General features: G+C 40.6%; 1 protein-coding gene across 6 annotated transcripts in view; it reads left to right on the top strand.

The window, feature by feature from the left end:
- Window positions 1-15,921, top strand: part of LOC125454104 (receptor tyrosine-protein kinase erbB-4-like) — an 873,837-nt gene that overhangs the window by 565,554 nt on the left and 292,362 nt on the right. For all 6 annotated transcript variants that reach the window (XM_048534471.2, XM_048534470.2, XM_048534469.2 and 3 more), the window contains exon 5: window positions 7,165-7,230. In XM_048534471.2, coding sequence (XP_048390428.1) covers window positions 7,165-7,230 — 66 coding nt within the window. The remainder of the gene's footprint in view (window positions 1-7,164; window positions 7,231-15,921) is intronic.

Below are 15,921 nucleotides of genomic sequence, written 5' to 3'. Positions count from 1 at the left end.
TGGAGCTGGAAGATCACAGCAGGTCAAGTAGTATCAGAGGAGCAGGAAAGTCAATGTTAAAGGTCAGGACCCTTCATCAGTTCCAACCTGAAACATCAACTTTCCAGTTCCTCCGATGCTGCCTGACCTGCTGTGTTCCTGCAGCTCCACATTGTATTGACAATGAATGTTGAAGGTGTTGCTTGGGCTGTTGATTTAAAAAAAAGCTATTGTATCTTTGATAGTGCTGAATTTCTTGAGAGTTGTTTCAGCTGCACCCACCATCTGCTAACTTGTGCCCTGAGGGTGTTGTAGTCAGGTAGAGAGAGTACTCCAGTTGCCAGGAAAATGCAGTTTTACATTAGATGTTGTGAGTTTGGCTAAGTTGTTCGTTCCCATGCCTTGTCAGCAATTTCAATTGACAGCACTGTACTGATAGAATGGCTTGCATTTATTCACAGACTGATGTCACATCTATCAGAAACATCCCAGGCACTTCACACACATAAATTACATTGAAGTACCATGATTATTCTTTATGTAGATGTGATAATCTTCATCATCCCATTGGATGTATTATTGATCAACTTTCATATTCGTTATGGGAAAAGTGTTGACTAGCTGGAGAGGGCTATGGCTTGCCCTTCTTTAAGCAGTGAGGTTTTTAATGATGAGCACAACAACCAGTAGATAGGATCTAGCTTTACCATCTTATTGCAATGTGGTCATCACAACAGGATAGCATTTCTTCAGTATTGTTACTAGTTGTCACCTTACAAAGACAGAGCTCGAGCCCTGAAGAGGATGGTTGTGAAATTGACTTTTATGTCAGCTGTTTGCTGCTGCTTGGAGATGAAGTTAAAAAAAAAATATTGTTTGTTGGTCACCCACATCTAATGCTAGGCCAAGGCCACATTCAAGCCCAGGAGTGTGTTGCACACATGGTATAAAGTAGCAGCTCACCATTCAATGGTACAACAGGAACAATGTTTCAGGGTTGCTGGCCTTTCTTCTGTGTCAGGAAATGAATAGGATCACACTTCTGTATAACTTGTACTACTATCCTCTAAGATGGGTATTATTTGAAAATGGGAGAAGAAACCATACATACTTACAAAACTGAAAAAAAGCGTTGGTTCCTTCAAGGGGAAATTGATCCCATGTAGGGATGGTAATGGACCCGTCAAAATTGTCAGAGAGTGTTCCGAGAATTCTTGCAGAGAATTAAATATTAATGATTAATCACAACGTTGCAGAGTGTGCTAATAAGTATCCCACTGAACCCTGCAAGGAAGGCTTAGTAAACACAATGCTTTCTGTCAGTCTAGTTGTTTTCCTTTTTGTAAAAATTTCAAACAGGAGCCATTCCTGGGATCTCACTGAGCAACAATGAGCAATGCAATAGGAATAACAGTTGGGGTCATGTCTCAGCTGGGAAAACAAAGAGAGCAAGTGAGCTAATTTGGACCCAACTCTGTTTAATTGTCAGAAGCCCAATTTGTGTGCTAGTCCTTTGAGACTTGGCATAAATAGATGAAATGAGACTGCCGTACGCATTCCTTGTCCAATACAAAAAGATTCAGTGTATTTGAAGTAACACGGTGGGGTAAAAGCTTCAAGTATGGATGGACTGTCTTGCTTTTCATGTAGGTTGTCTAATGCAGCCATCCAATGCCATGAATATGAATTTGCTGCTGAGACTCCCGATAAGTAATTAGAGATCATTAATTAACACTCCATGATCTATGGTTACAGCTGTTATTGCTGAATAAGGCTTGTGAATTCCCTGCTGGGGTGAAATCATTTCACAACAGCTCTGACATATTAGTGAAACACAAGAGGCATATTTCATATTCAGCCTTACCACAGGAAGGTCAAAGCCATTGGCTGCCTTGCTCTTCTGGAGCTGACTGCTGAAATGTGCCGTCCTAATGAACAGTGGATCCCTGTGAGAATATGACCAGCTATTATTAAAAATTGGGAATGCTATTTACTAAACTTAGCTGACATTTAGTGGGAATACGTGGCAAATGCATTCTAACTCTCATGAGGATGACTTGCTTTCAGAAAGTCAAAAACAATTAAAATACGACCGAATTTGTACTCAGTTTTTCAATTCTGAGCCTTGTTCTTATTATCCTAATTCGTTTCACTTCAGCACTTTGAACATATAAGGTGCTGGATATGAGTTTGAATAATTGGGACAGGTGATAGATTATTCGAATTATGTGAATGTTCGAGTGCACCTCATATGTGAACCTAATGAAATAGTCATTTTAGACTCACGACCAGATGATGACGGGGGAAACACTCAAATTATTTTGAATCTGAACGAACATTCTTCCCACCGCTTCACCTTTTAATTGGCCTTCACAGATCGAAAGCCTCATCTCCAGCCACCCTTAAATTTCTCTGAATATTTCTCCTTTTCACAGGATTGTACATTTAGTTATTGAAAACTGTTTGATTTTACAAGTTTACAAGTGAATTGCCTGTGGCACAGTCTGCCAGTTGAGGACTAGAATTTTTTTTGTTTAATACACAAGGTAGTGCTTGAATGGAGCAAGACACTTAAGAATATCCTTGCACTGATCGACCCACTAGCTATACTCACTGGAATACCATGCGGCAGTTGACAGAGAATTGGAACATCCTGAGTTTGCAAGAGGTGCTAAGCCAGAAGTTTCCATGAACCTTACCTGCTTGTTAAAGAAGATGGCTGAAGAATTAATGGGCACCATATTCACACAAAGAAAGCAAGCTTTTATAGGTTTCTGTATAAAGAATGCTCTGTAGTGTAGTGTTTCACATCTCTGAAAATTGTCAGGTTAAGGGATTTTATGTCAGCTGGAAAGACGTTGTGAGCAGTCCACCACAGTAAAAGGGTGTACAGGGCTGGGGTGAGATGGTGGGGGTGGGAGGAAGGTCAGGAACTTTCATTTACTACAATGTGTAGTGGGAGTTTAAGAGAACAAAGTTGGATATATTGTTAGAACAGTTGAATTATAATTAGAGTGGGGAAAAAGAGCAAGAGGATATGAATAGGCCAGCAGAATGAAGAGTTATGTGGCAGATGCAGTTGAATGCATTCAAGTAATACATAGAACAGGGCAAAGAAATGTGTCATAGCAAGACTTTGGAATGGGTTTAGTGCGTGTTGATACATGTCCTCAAGATTGTCTGCATAAGTAGATTAAAATAAAAAAAGGAACTCTTGGTTTCCTTCTATTGCAGAAAGGCAAGGAATTGGATTGGACACCAATTAGATCTGAGTAAGCTTTTCTGCTCCATAGAGTTTAAATGTAAGAGTGGCTGGGGACTCTGAGTCTCGTCTCAATGGAATTTAGAAGGATGAGGGAGGATCTGATTGAAACTTACAATACACTGAGAGGCCAGGGTAGAGTGGATGTGGAGAAGATGTTTCTACCGATGGGAGAGACTAGGGCCTGAGACACACCCTCGGAGTGATGGGACAAATCTTTAGAACTGTGATGAGGAAAAATTTCTTCATCCAGCAGATGGTGTATCTGTGGAACTCAATGCTGCAGAAGGCTATGGAGGTCAAGTCATTGGGTGTATTTAAAACAGAGATAGATGGGTTCTTGATCAGTAGGGGGATCAAAGGTCATGTGGAGAAAGCAAGAGAATGGGATTGAGAAATATATCAGCTGTGATCAGATGATGGAGGAGACTTGATGGACCGAATGCCCTAATCTTGCTCTATCTGTTGTGGTCTTATGGTTTTATTGCATTTGCAAGGTATGGACAGGTTAAAGAAAGCAGGGAAGGCAGAAGGAATGTTTTACCAGAAAAGTATTGAATACATTGAACAGATGCCGTTGTCTGGTTTTGTTTGAGAACTTTTATTCTACCAGCTAAAATTATTGCCAATTTCGTTTTGCGGTTATAAGAAGGATAGCCCATTCAAAAAGAGAACAAGAGTAACTGAAGACGTCTTTGTTTCCTGCAAAGTGCATTAAAATGTATTTTGAATAAGCAACTTATACATGCGTGGTACAAATAAACAGATGGTGTGGAATGACAGCAAATTATACACAAGCGATGCCAGCCAACCGTAGTTTGCAGAGATAATTACCTCAAATGAACTCTAATGCAGCAACAACGTGACACTTAAACAAGGCCCATGACAAGATATGTAATTACAGCAATAACCTTTTGAACCCATCAAACAACTGAGATATCATTTTAGAGAAGTGAAGGGAAAAGAATGACCCTAAAGAGAGCAAGTCTCTACAAACCTCTGCAGGGAGCAACAGCTGAAAAAGAGCAACCTAGGGTAGACAAATGCACCGTGGATGGTCTGTGACTTTTTTAAATTCTGAACCCGTGCGGCCTGCTTTTATCTGGCGTAACTAGATATCTATATCAAAGAATCGCTTAGCACAGAAGGGGGCCATTCAGCCCTTTGTGCCTGTTCCGTCTCTGTGAAAGAGTTAGCTAATTAGTCCTGCTCCCCAAGCTCTTTCCCCAGAGGTCTGGCGTAAAAGGAAGACAGATTAAACTCTGATGAACAGATTGTTATTGATACATCCTGGAGATGACAGGCATTTGCTAGCTGGGCTTTGCTTAGGAACAATTGTCACACATTTGTTGTTTAGGTTTGGGAACTTGAAGGAAGATGTTAAATCATCACCGAGAAAAAGCTGGGGGGGTGGTGAGAAAGTACAGGAGACTTTACTTTTATCTGTCAACATGATGATTTGGGGTTTGGTTGATTGGTTTTGATCAGCGTTTTCAACCTTTTTCCAATGCTTTTATGAAACCCTTATATGTGCACCCTGTCCTGCAAAAACAGAAGAAATGGAGCCAGTTTAGCTAGCGTGCCCATTTTCTAGAATAATGAATGCATTTGATAGAATGCACAAAGTAGCTCACATGGCCTGTTGAATTCTTCAGTGCAATCATGATTGATCTTACGTTTCAACTCCATTTCTGTGCCCTATTCACAAATTCCCAGAGTCTCATGTTTGTTCAAAAATCTCCATCTTGATCTACAACAACAGCTCCCTGAGGGTGAGATTCCTAAAAATTCACAACTGCCTGCTTGAGGACATTCCTCCTTGCTTCAGTCCTAAAGGACTGACCTTTTATTTCTCTTGCCAATCGGACTTAAATAGCCTGGAAGTTTCAAAATGCTTAGTGTCCAGGCCCTTGCACAAAGAATGACTGCTCAGAAAGTGATCGGACTGCTGCTGTATCTGTGGAATCAGATCCCACAATCAACCAACAGATTCACGACAGAAAATGTTGGCAAATATCCCAGCACCCGTTAATATATTACTCAAAGCATTATTTGAACGACTGAAGCCGTGCTCTGACATGATGTGGACCAATTGTTGAGAAACAGTATGCCGGGTTTCGAAAGAATAATCCAAATTTACCACAGGCTCCTGCTCTTCCTACTGGAAGTCACCTCTTTGGGTCCTGCCTTTAAACCACTGGTCAATGTCCCACTCTGCAAAAGATGCCATAACATTACAAGCCATGCTTGTGCTTTTATCATTGAGGTTTTATTGAATTCCTAAACCATTTAAACACATGTTCTGTGGTTCCGTGAGGACGTTCTTCAGGGTTAACCTCAACATTAGGTTAATCGCTTGAAAATCACTGAGTGTGATCTGATCAGATGTACAGACACTAATTTCTTGCTGGGCATTTAAAAACAAAATCTCTGCATGCAGGCTGTTTGTTTGTGTCGAAAATCTTTGATCCTTCATAATACTTCCAATACAGAAAATATACGTATCCCAAAAGAGCAGACATTTAGACAAAGAAACCAATTTGTATTTATTTTGTGCCTTTTGTACAATCAGGCTGTCACCAAGTGGTTCTTAGGATAACAGGGATTGTACAGTGCAGAGGCCATTTAGCCTCGCTTGTCCTTCTATTGCTTCATGGATGTATCTGAGGGAGCACTGCACAGCTGGAGGTGCCTTCTCCCAGATGAAGTGTTAAACAAAGGCTCTGCTTGATGTCACAGGTGGATGTAAAAGATGCCTTGGCAATATCTCAAAGAAGCGCAGGGGAGTTATCCCTGGTGCCACTGCCCAACATTTTGTCCTCCATCAAAATCACGAAAAGCAGACTTATATGTTTGCAGTTCATGGGAACTTGCTGTGTAGAAATTGGCTACTTTTTTATATATATTACAACAGTGACTATCCTTCAATAATAGCCTATTGGCTGTAAAGCACCAATATCTCCTGGCGACTGTAAAATCTGATGTATATCTGCAATTTTTGAAAATCTGTTTATGTGGTTTGACTGAACTACTCCCAAAGGCAAAGAGCTCCACATTCTGACCACTCTCTGGCTAAAGATGGTTTTCCTAACTTCTTTATTGAATTTATTAATCAGTATCTTATATTTATGTTGTTGACTCCCCAAGTGGAAACAATTTGCTGATCTAATGTATGTTCTGTTCAGAGTTTTGTATATCTCTCTCAGCCCTCTGTTCTGGAGAAAAGAGCTTTAGCATCTTCAGTTTTCTCTGATTTGTGTAAGATTTCCATTTATTATCATGTCTGAAAGCATTTTCTCCTGCTTTATCCTTTATATAACATTGAGACAATAAGAAGCATTGTGAGGCAAACCCTACAACGCATAGGTCAGCTGTTCAGGAAAAATGTTCATTCCCCATCCTCTCAGAAACAGATCATGATCTATTAAGGTCATGGCACTGCAGCGGTTAGAATTTCCGCCTCCCAGCGCAACAGACCCGGGTTCGATTCTAACCTCTGTGTGAAGTTTGCACTTTCTCCTTGTGTCCGCGTGGGCTTCTGCTGGGTGCTTCGCTTCTCTCTCACAGTCCAAAAATGTGCAGATTAGGTGGATTGGCAGCACTAAATTGCCTGATAGTTTTGAGGGATGTGTGGTCTAGGTGGGTTAGCTGTGGTAAATGCTGGGTTACGAGGTTGGGGTTGGTGTGTCTGGGTGGGATGCTATTCAGATGGGTGGCATGGGCCCAATGGGTCAAAAAGGCCCGTATATGCGTTGTAGGGATTCTATGATTCTACGATGGACAGCAATTACTTGCCTTGTCAGCAATGTCCACATCCAGGGAATTAATAATAGTTGAAAACAAATTTGAAATGTCTTAACTATGTTAAGGTAGGCCAGTATTAGACTGTACTAACTTAGCATAATTGTGGTTACCGTGTACAGGTGGGAGATGCCACACGACATGCAATGGCCGATGCTGGGGACCATCGGAGAACCAATGTCAGACCCGTGAGTACCTTTCATAAATTATCTTGCCAAGATGCATTTACTTTGTGGGCCCATTGATATCCTTTGTTCATATACTCTTGACTTTTAATCACAAGTTAAATATGACTTGTTAAATACAATTGCAAGAACACTTTTTATGGTTTAATTGAACCAATGCATAAAATAAGGCCATTTGACACAAATGGTAAATGCACGTGTTTGGATGGCCATATGGACATAATGACTAACCAAATGTATACATTCCATTGACAATGAACAAGCAGCCTTATCAAACGCAAATAATTTTTTTTTGTGCAAATGCAAAATACTGTGGATGTTGAAAATTTGAAATACGAGTAGAAATGACAAGTCAGGCAGAAACTTGGAGAGAAAAACTGAGCTAACATATCAGATCTGTGACCCAGTTTTGCTGGATGTGTTGTCTGTTTTTAATTACAAGTGACCAGCTGAGTTTTTTTTTATTCTGAGGGTTTGCTTTGTAATTTAGCATCTTTAGTTCTGCAGCCTCAATTGATTTAATCACTGAACAAGTGGTGAGGACTGGGTAATAAGAAGCAAATATTGTATGTCTATAAGGATTTCATGAATTATTTCCTCAAAGAGCTTGTGTTAGTCAAAATGAATGAAAACAAATCAAACCTAGCATTCACTCCAATGGGCAACATTTTTCAGTAGATCTAACAGTTGAAAAGACTCTAATTCTCCATTTAAGATGTGCAGTGACTGTTAAAATAGCATGCAGGAATTTAACTAATGATCCAAAAATAGAATCTTAGTAATGACTATTGTGCAAAGGCAGTGTTTGTGAAACAGAACATTTTTAGGTATATTTTGTATTTTAAGATGCTTGTTTTAAATTTATCTATTAAAATAATTGCTTTAATTCGGTCAGTCCTGGCTATCCATGCACATACACATCACTAGGCTGGACATTTCAATCTTGGGTCATTTTGTCAGGAAAAATATAAGCTGCTTGGATGTATCTTACCGTGAAACATACCGTTAGCATGTTTGAATGATGTACAATCTGCCTGACTGCCCCCCCCTCCGCCTTGTAAGTTTCACTCTTAACCTTTCATGGGTGATGGAGAGACAGCTGACTAGGGACAGCTAACTCTTGGTGTCAAATACTTACCCTTCATATGTTCTACACCCTTTTTTAGAAAATAATTCCTCCACTCTTTGCTGTTGCATTATTAGTTGCAGCGCTACTCTGCGAGAGGCTGGGAAAGCTGATTTCACTTCAAGGTGATGGAAAAGCAAATTTATTTCCCCTGTCCCCTGTTCTGATATCAGGTTCTGTGGTGAGCATTCCATGTCAATTGATCCAACAGTTTCATTTCCCTCTTTTAACAAGACCATGTAGATACTTGCTGTACTTAAGCTTCCCTGCACTCTCTGAAATCCCTAAACTTGCAAATTTTACAATTTCAGTCGTGGATTATTTTGGCTGGGAAAGGAGGTACTCAGCCAAGAAGAAAACCATGAATGCTGCAAACCTTCCTGTCAATCAGAAAAAAACAGCTGGTTGATGTCTGCCGAGGGAAGAAACAAGTTTAAAATTTGGCACCGAAAGAAAGTTGGGCTTGTTGTGCTCTGCCAGGACATTGGCTAGTGAGGGACCGCAGTTACCCCAGGCAGATATCTCCTGAGTTTGTTTCTCTGTAACTGGAGACATGGTCACGAATAACAGAACCCTGCCTCTGAAAGCACGGCTGTTAGTAGAAATGCCACTAACATAGAAACAGGATCAAATGCAAAGTTGCTGGAAAAGCTCAGCAGGCCTGGCGGCATCTATGAAGGAGAAAACACAGTTAACTATTCGGGTCTGGTGACCCTGCCTCAGACTTGGAAACAGGATGTACTATATCCAAACCCTCTTCAAACGCATGTTCATGAGATAGCATTCTACTAAATGCTTAAAGAAAATGGTGAGTTTGGTTGACCATTTATAGTTTTACAGCCTATTCACACAGCAAGTCCAGTGCAATCCATTTCTCAGAGTTGGATAAGGCACGTTTGCCCAACTTCCATTTATTACTTGGATGTGAAGCAGTCTGATTTACCTTTTTGATTTAGTGCATTCCCACCTCTTTCACTCTGCCCCCACAATAGGATCACAGTGAATAATGTATGGGGAATTACCTGCACCCTTCCAAACTTCACCGTATCCCAACAAGGCACCAATATACCATACCTCTGGACCAACTTGTCAGTATTGAATTAAAACAGATTGAAATTCAGTTCACAGCAGAAAAGAAATAATTTGTTTGTGCTTAATGTCTTTCAAAACAGTATGATATTCCTGTCCACATTCAGCCAATGAAGTGCAGTCATCATTCTAAAGGAGAGAAACAAATAGTAATTAACTAATTGACCAGTGAACCCCCAGGCATTTCTTCAAAAAGCACCATGGGGTCTTTTATAGTCAGAGGGCTCAAGTTTAATGTCTCACACAAAAGACGGTATCTCCAATATTGCAGCACTTCGTTGCTCCTGCATTGGATTAGCCTAGTCTCTGTGCTTAAATTCAGAACTGACACTTCAACCCATAACCATTTGATTCGATGGTGAGAATGCTCCCCATGAGCTAAGGGTGAGCCAGCACAGACATAGCAGGCCTAATAGCCTCCTTCAAGATTGTAACAATTCTGCAAAGCAGATAGTGTTCCCCTAATTCAGTTCTCGTTGTTTTCTGCTGACTGTAGAGTTCTGGATGACAAGAGTCTACAATTCTCAGCAACATCTGTTATTAACATGCATAACCAGACTTTGTCAGAGCATGGAAAGCTAGGAAGTAGGCAAAGGTTAAAATGTTCTATTTGTTTAGTCATGGTAAGTGTGAGAACTCCTGGGTGCCTCTCTGCGTGTCATAATGGGCAGGGACATTGCAGCCACGAGGCAAATTAGGCTGAGTGGTCAAATTTGAGGGAAGCAAAAAACTGAATGAACTATTCATGAGACTGCAGAAGTGAATAAGCAGACTTCAGCAGTGGAAATGAATGAACAGGACCTGCTGGTGTGCACCTGCACACTCAGGTTTCCATACAATGTTTTCATACAATGTTTTCCAAAGTTTCATTGGATATTCCTCATTCTGCTTATGTTACAGTTTTGCACGTTTGTGCAGTGTGAGGTGTTGCATGTTGGAAAGTCAAATCAAAGTAGGACTTATACAGCAAGTGGTAAGGCCCTGAGGAGTATTCTGGAACCGAGGGGCCTAGGAATACAAATACATAGATCATTGAAAGCGGCAACATAGATAGACAGGGTGGTGAAGAAGGCATTTAGCATACAGGCCTTCATTAGTCAAGGTATTGAATGTAGGAGTTGGGACAATATTTTATAGTTGTATAAGTCATTGGTTGGGCCACTCTTGGAGTTTTGTGTACAGTTTTGGGCTCCCTGTTGTAGGAAGGACATCGTTAAACTGGAAAGTGTGCAAAGAAGATTGAAGAGGATGTTGCCAGGACTAGTAAGAGATATAGGGAGAGGCTGGCCAGCATAGGACTTTATTCCTTAGAACATAGGAGAATGGGGCATGATCTTCCAGAGTGTATAAAATCATGAGGGGCATAGACAGGATGAATGCCAAAAATGGGGAATTGAAATCTAGAAGGTACAGGTTTACGGTGAGAGGGGAAAGATCTAAGGACCAGAGGGGCAACTTCTTCATGCAGAGAGTGGTACGTAAATGGAATGGGCTCCTAGAGAAAGTGGTTGAGGCAGGTACAATAGCAACATTTAAAAAGCATTTGGATAGGTACATAGGTGGGAAGGGTTTGGGAGGATATGGACCAAATGTAGGCATTTGGAACTAGCTGACTGGGCACCATGGACCAGTTTGGGCCGAAGGGCTTGTTTCCATGCTGTATTACTCAATGACTCTGCATTAACATGGATATTTTAAAATTGTAAACCAGTAAATAATATCAGAGGGAATAAGTTAATCTCTCCCACTCTATCATTCTGATCATTGATATTGTAAATTTTATGCAAAATTGTTCAGTACTTGTTACACAAACACAGTATTACATCATGTGAATCATAGTGCACATTATAATGTGCATTTCTTCCAGGTCAGATCCTGAAAAAAATGTGGAACAATGCAAATGTATAATCTGTATCCTCATATTCTCCTTTTCCATGCCAGATACATCTGCAATTATAAATATGGAATTGTGTGTGTTATGTGCAGAGGGAGGTTCAAAACTTGCACAGTACTTCTAACTACTTTTGCACCAGGGCAATGCTTTGTGGTCAAGACTTGTTGCAAATGGGATTTTTTTTTGTAAGAGTGCATGAATAAGTACAGTGTTTGGAGCAGGAAAATCTCGTTTGGGAATAATCCTGCTCTGTCTTTGTAGCTCAGTTCTAGCTGCGTCTCATTCTTCAATATATCACAATCTTCAAAGTATCTGTATCTGAATGTATATCTAATTAGATCCTGTGACTGTTTGCTTGAAATCTGAACTTCGTGCCTTTATGCCGTTCTTCATGGTTGGGGAAGCAACCCAATCTGACTCCTCTTCTTGCCTCCAAGTTCCTCAGAGACAAACCTACCTGATTAACTCTAGAGGACTCCCAGTCCAGAGACAGGCCTTGCACTCTGAGCAACTAGTGGTAAGTATATGTTTAGATGTTAAAATAATGTGAGGTGGAGGAGGGTGATGTTTGAGAGCTCATAAAAACTCTAAAACTAGCAATTATCATTTTTCTAATCTTAGATGAGATGAAAAAGAAACATTGAGATCCAATTCAGCAATGCCTCAATTATGAAAATTCTCCTCTCTGCAATGTCTCTCTTTCCCTACATTTGTAACTTCCCACCGTGATCCTCTCTGATCTTTATATGCCTCCAAATGAGTGTTGCTAATTTTCCTTGGTACTGCATTGGGTGGCTGTGCATTCAGCTGCCTAGTTTCTAAGCTCAGGAATTCTCTCCCTAAAGCTTTCTTTCGACTGACCCTTATCTCGTTGACTAATACTTTGGTCAGCTATCTTAATGTGACTTTATGCAGCTCGATATCAACTTTCTGTTTGATTGCTGTCCTGAGATGTGCCTTGGGAAGTTTTCATGAGGCACGGAGAGGCACGATATCAATGCAGGTTGTTGACGTTATTTATCATCTCACTGTTTTATTTCAGCCCACCTGTTAATGCTTGTCATGAGTTTCTCTATGAAAGATGTGATACTTTTAGCTTGGTGTGTGCGTGTGCTTGCTCGTTCAGCAGTTTGAAACAAATTTGTGATTTTTTAAAATCAAATTAAAGTTGGTAATGTCAGAAAATACAATAAAAAATGTACTAGACTAATAGCTATGGATTTCAGTTTGTTTTTAAAATGAGAAATTGTTACAACTGTTAAACATTTTGATTGAAAATGCTCCAGGTCTGATGATATTCACGCCATTGTGACTGATTGTTATTTAACCAGTCAGTCAATGGAGCTGATTGCTAGCGCTGCACCTGATTTCCAAATCATTGAAGCAAAAAGCTGGATCAATGGGGAGCAGTACTACACTTTCACTATAAGGAAGCTGTCTGATTGAAATCTTTGTGTTTCTATGGTAATGTGTATGTTCGGCGGTTACATTGATTTTTATTATTTTCCATTTTGACCTTTATGCTTATGGACAATTGAAAATTCACACAAGTTATCTGGGGATCATGCAGCGCTGCTTTCTGATGGAACTCGATGCATATTGTCCCGATGTTAATGTGGACTCTGATATTTTATGTGATCAATTTTCCAGTAATAACAAAATGCACCAAATGTGAGCTTTCAGATTTGGAAATGTCATTGATTGATCACTTCAGGCTGTTTGACTAAGTCAAGGCCTCGCACTGGAGCCTGAAAAATAAGTTGCCTCTCAGTGGGGTCAGCGTCACAATTACTTTCCTCTCTTTGTGACATTGAGTTGGGAGGATCTGGGTGAAACTCTCTGACTCCTCACCCAAAGGCAGACTGAATGAAGTAGCAATGGAAGGTGGAGAGGGATTTGAGAAAATTTGACGTATTGCTTGTGCCAATTAACAGAATTGAACCTGTAACTGTTACTTGCGAAGGCTAATTGAACTAAAACACGTGTCATCCAATAGATTATCACTGCGTATCCAGAATTGTCCCCCTATTTTTTTCCTGCTTGTTAATTTTTCCTGGTGGGAACAATGGGCCAGTTGTAGGTAAATTCCCGCAATTCTCTTCTAGCTGTCTCATTGTGGTTACACTAAAGCTTCACTCAGTCACGAGAGAGCAAACACCAAAAAGGCCATTTGGCCCTTGCACAGTTCATTAATCCAGAGCCTATTCACATTTACATACAGGGCTGCGAGTCTTTGGAACTCCCTGACACAGTGAGTTGTAGGGGGTGGAGTTTGGGTAGGGGGGGCATGTAGTGCTGCACAGTCTTCGTGCATGTCTAAGGCTGAGATAGATAGATTCTTGATCAGTAGGGGAATTGAGGACTATGGGGAAAGTGCAGAAAAGTAGGATGTGAGGAATGTCAGATCAGCTGTGATCCTAGTGAAGAATGGAGCATGTTGAAGGGTCTGAATGGCCTCTTCCTGTTCCTATTTCTTGTGGCCTTATTTTCCGTTGCAGCACCTAAGTAGCGTCCACTACCCTATCTGGCAATTGCTCCCTGTGTGGGTTGGTTTTGTATGAAGAGGCTCCCAACACCTACCTTCTTCAGATTGAGATTTCTCTCCTCAGCCTCTGGAATTTGAGATATCCATCTGGAATTCCTCTCTGGTTTTTTCATTACTTTGTTTGAGGCTAAAGCACCCAGCCAGTAGATGACTGGCTGATACATGAGACACTCTCTACAGGAAAAAGGGGTGAGAGTTCTATACAAGGTAGATGCTGTGACGCTGTTTCCCCAGCTTGGAAATCTAAAACACCAAGGAGCACTCACACAACAAAGGGCTGACCATTCAGGACTAAACTGTGGAGGAATTTCTTCACCTGGAGGGTTGTTAGTCTTTGGGATTGGCTTCTCCAGAGGGTCATGGGTGCTCCATTATTACATATGTTCAAGGCTGAAGCAAATATATTTCCCAAGGATACAAGGGATAGTGGACCTGAGGTGAAATGTAGCCATGATCATAATGAATGGCAGAAAAGCTTTGAGGGATCAGTTAGTTTGCTCTAGCCCCTATTTCTAATGTTCAAACATACATAAATATATAATGGTCTGTACACATATATGTGTATTGCACTTACCAAAGCACACAAACATATGTACACTCATACACATTTGCCTATGTTTATTTACATGGATGTTCACATTAGTAATCATTTGAAAGGAGAGTTAGAAGCAGTTTTGCTTTTTAATTTAGAAATCTAACTGTAATGTGCCTGAAAGCATTCATGTTATCACAGTGACCTCCACTGTGCCATATCCTCAGCTAGAGCACATTGAATCTTCATTGAACCAGCTGCGAAGACCTTACCTTTGGAAGTTTGTGCCCTCTGAGAAGCTGCCACAAGGGGAAGTCGCTAAAGCAGAGCCTGTCTCTCCAAACATTTTTGAGCAGCAACAGCAGATTAACAGCATTTTCAGTCTGGGACACTACACGGAAACTCAAGCATAAGAAATGTTGGAAACAATTTTGAAAAACTGGATGTAATGAAGGTCAACTTACAGAATGAAAAGAAACCAATATGCCAGTTGGCTTGCTATAATAGGCAAATGGAAGAAGATGCTCGTAATGGTAAAATTACTGCCCACTTATAATGAAAATTGCAGTATTAATCCTCCATTACCCATGGCACAAAAAGAAAGAAGAATACACGGTATGGATCACTGAAAGCTCATAGAACTAAAGTGCCTAATCTCAGACTGCACCTTCACTGCAATTTTTTAAATTATGCTTTTAGAAGTCTCAACTCCATCTCAGCTACTGTGAACAGTTAGTCTTAGGTTTTCAGCGCTTTTCTGCAAAGTATGTTGTTAAGTTCCAGGTCAGGCTCCCAATTCAGAGAAGCTGAACATTCTGCACCTCTTTTAGATTGGTGAGTCTCTGAATCAAGATTGAGCACAGCAATTTCCAAGTCAGCTGACCATTTACTATAAGTGAGCTTGAACGATTCTGCTTTCTCTATAATATCACACTGTCAATCGGCAAGCTCAGTGACTGCCTCCTCCTGGTAGAATGTTCTGCTGTGACAGTATACCAGGTCTCATTGTGTAATATACATTGGACATATGTATATATACACATATATATAATATGTAATTTATCTAGTTTGCCTTTTTATTTACACAGTTGGACTTTACAACAATGCAGAAGCGTATATATATATATATATATATATATGTAGTTTGTAATATGTACACGCATATATATAGATTCCCTGCCCAAAAGGCAGCTCCGACTGACAGCCACACGATCTCCACCAGGGTAGGGCAAGGGAGTAGGTCCTGAATCTCAGCCAGAATGGGGATTGAACCCCTTTTTGCTTGCACCAATTTGATTTGCATCAGGTATCGGGTCAATTGAACCTCCTAAAAGATCTCCCTGTTGCTGTGGCCTGGGGCTACAGATCGTGATGATGGAGGCTCCAACATCTCTTTCATCATGTAGCTGACCAGATCGGATCAGCCCTTACTCCCTGCCATTAGTGTTTGTTGGATAGATTTACAAGTTGTTATTCCACCTGTTTGACTGCATTATGAATGCACCTTT

Source organism: Stegostoma tigrinum, chromosome 7 (assembly GCF_030684315.1).
Source record: "Stegostoma tigrinum isolate sSteTig4 chromosome 7, sSteTig4.hap1, whole genome shotgun sequence".
Lineage (NCBI taxonomy): Eukaryota > Metazoa > Chordata > Chondrichthyes > Orectolobiformes > Stegostomatidae > Stegostoma > Stegostoma tigrinum.
Note: the sequence above shows the minus strand (reverse complement) of the source record. Positions and strands in the feature narration are given on the sequence as shown.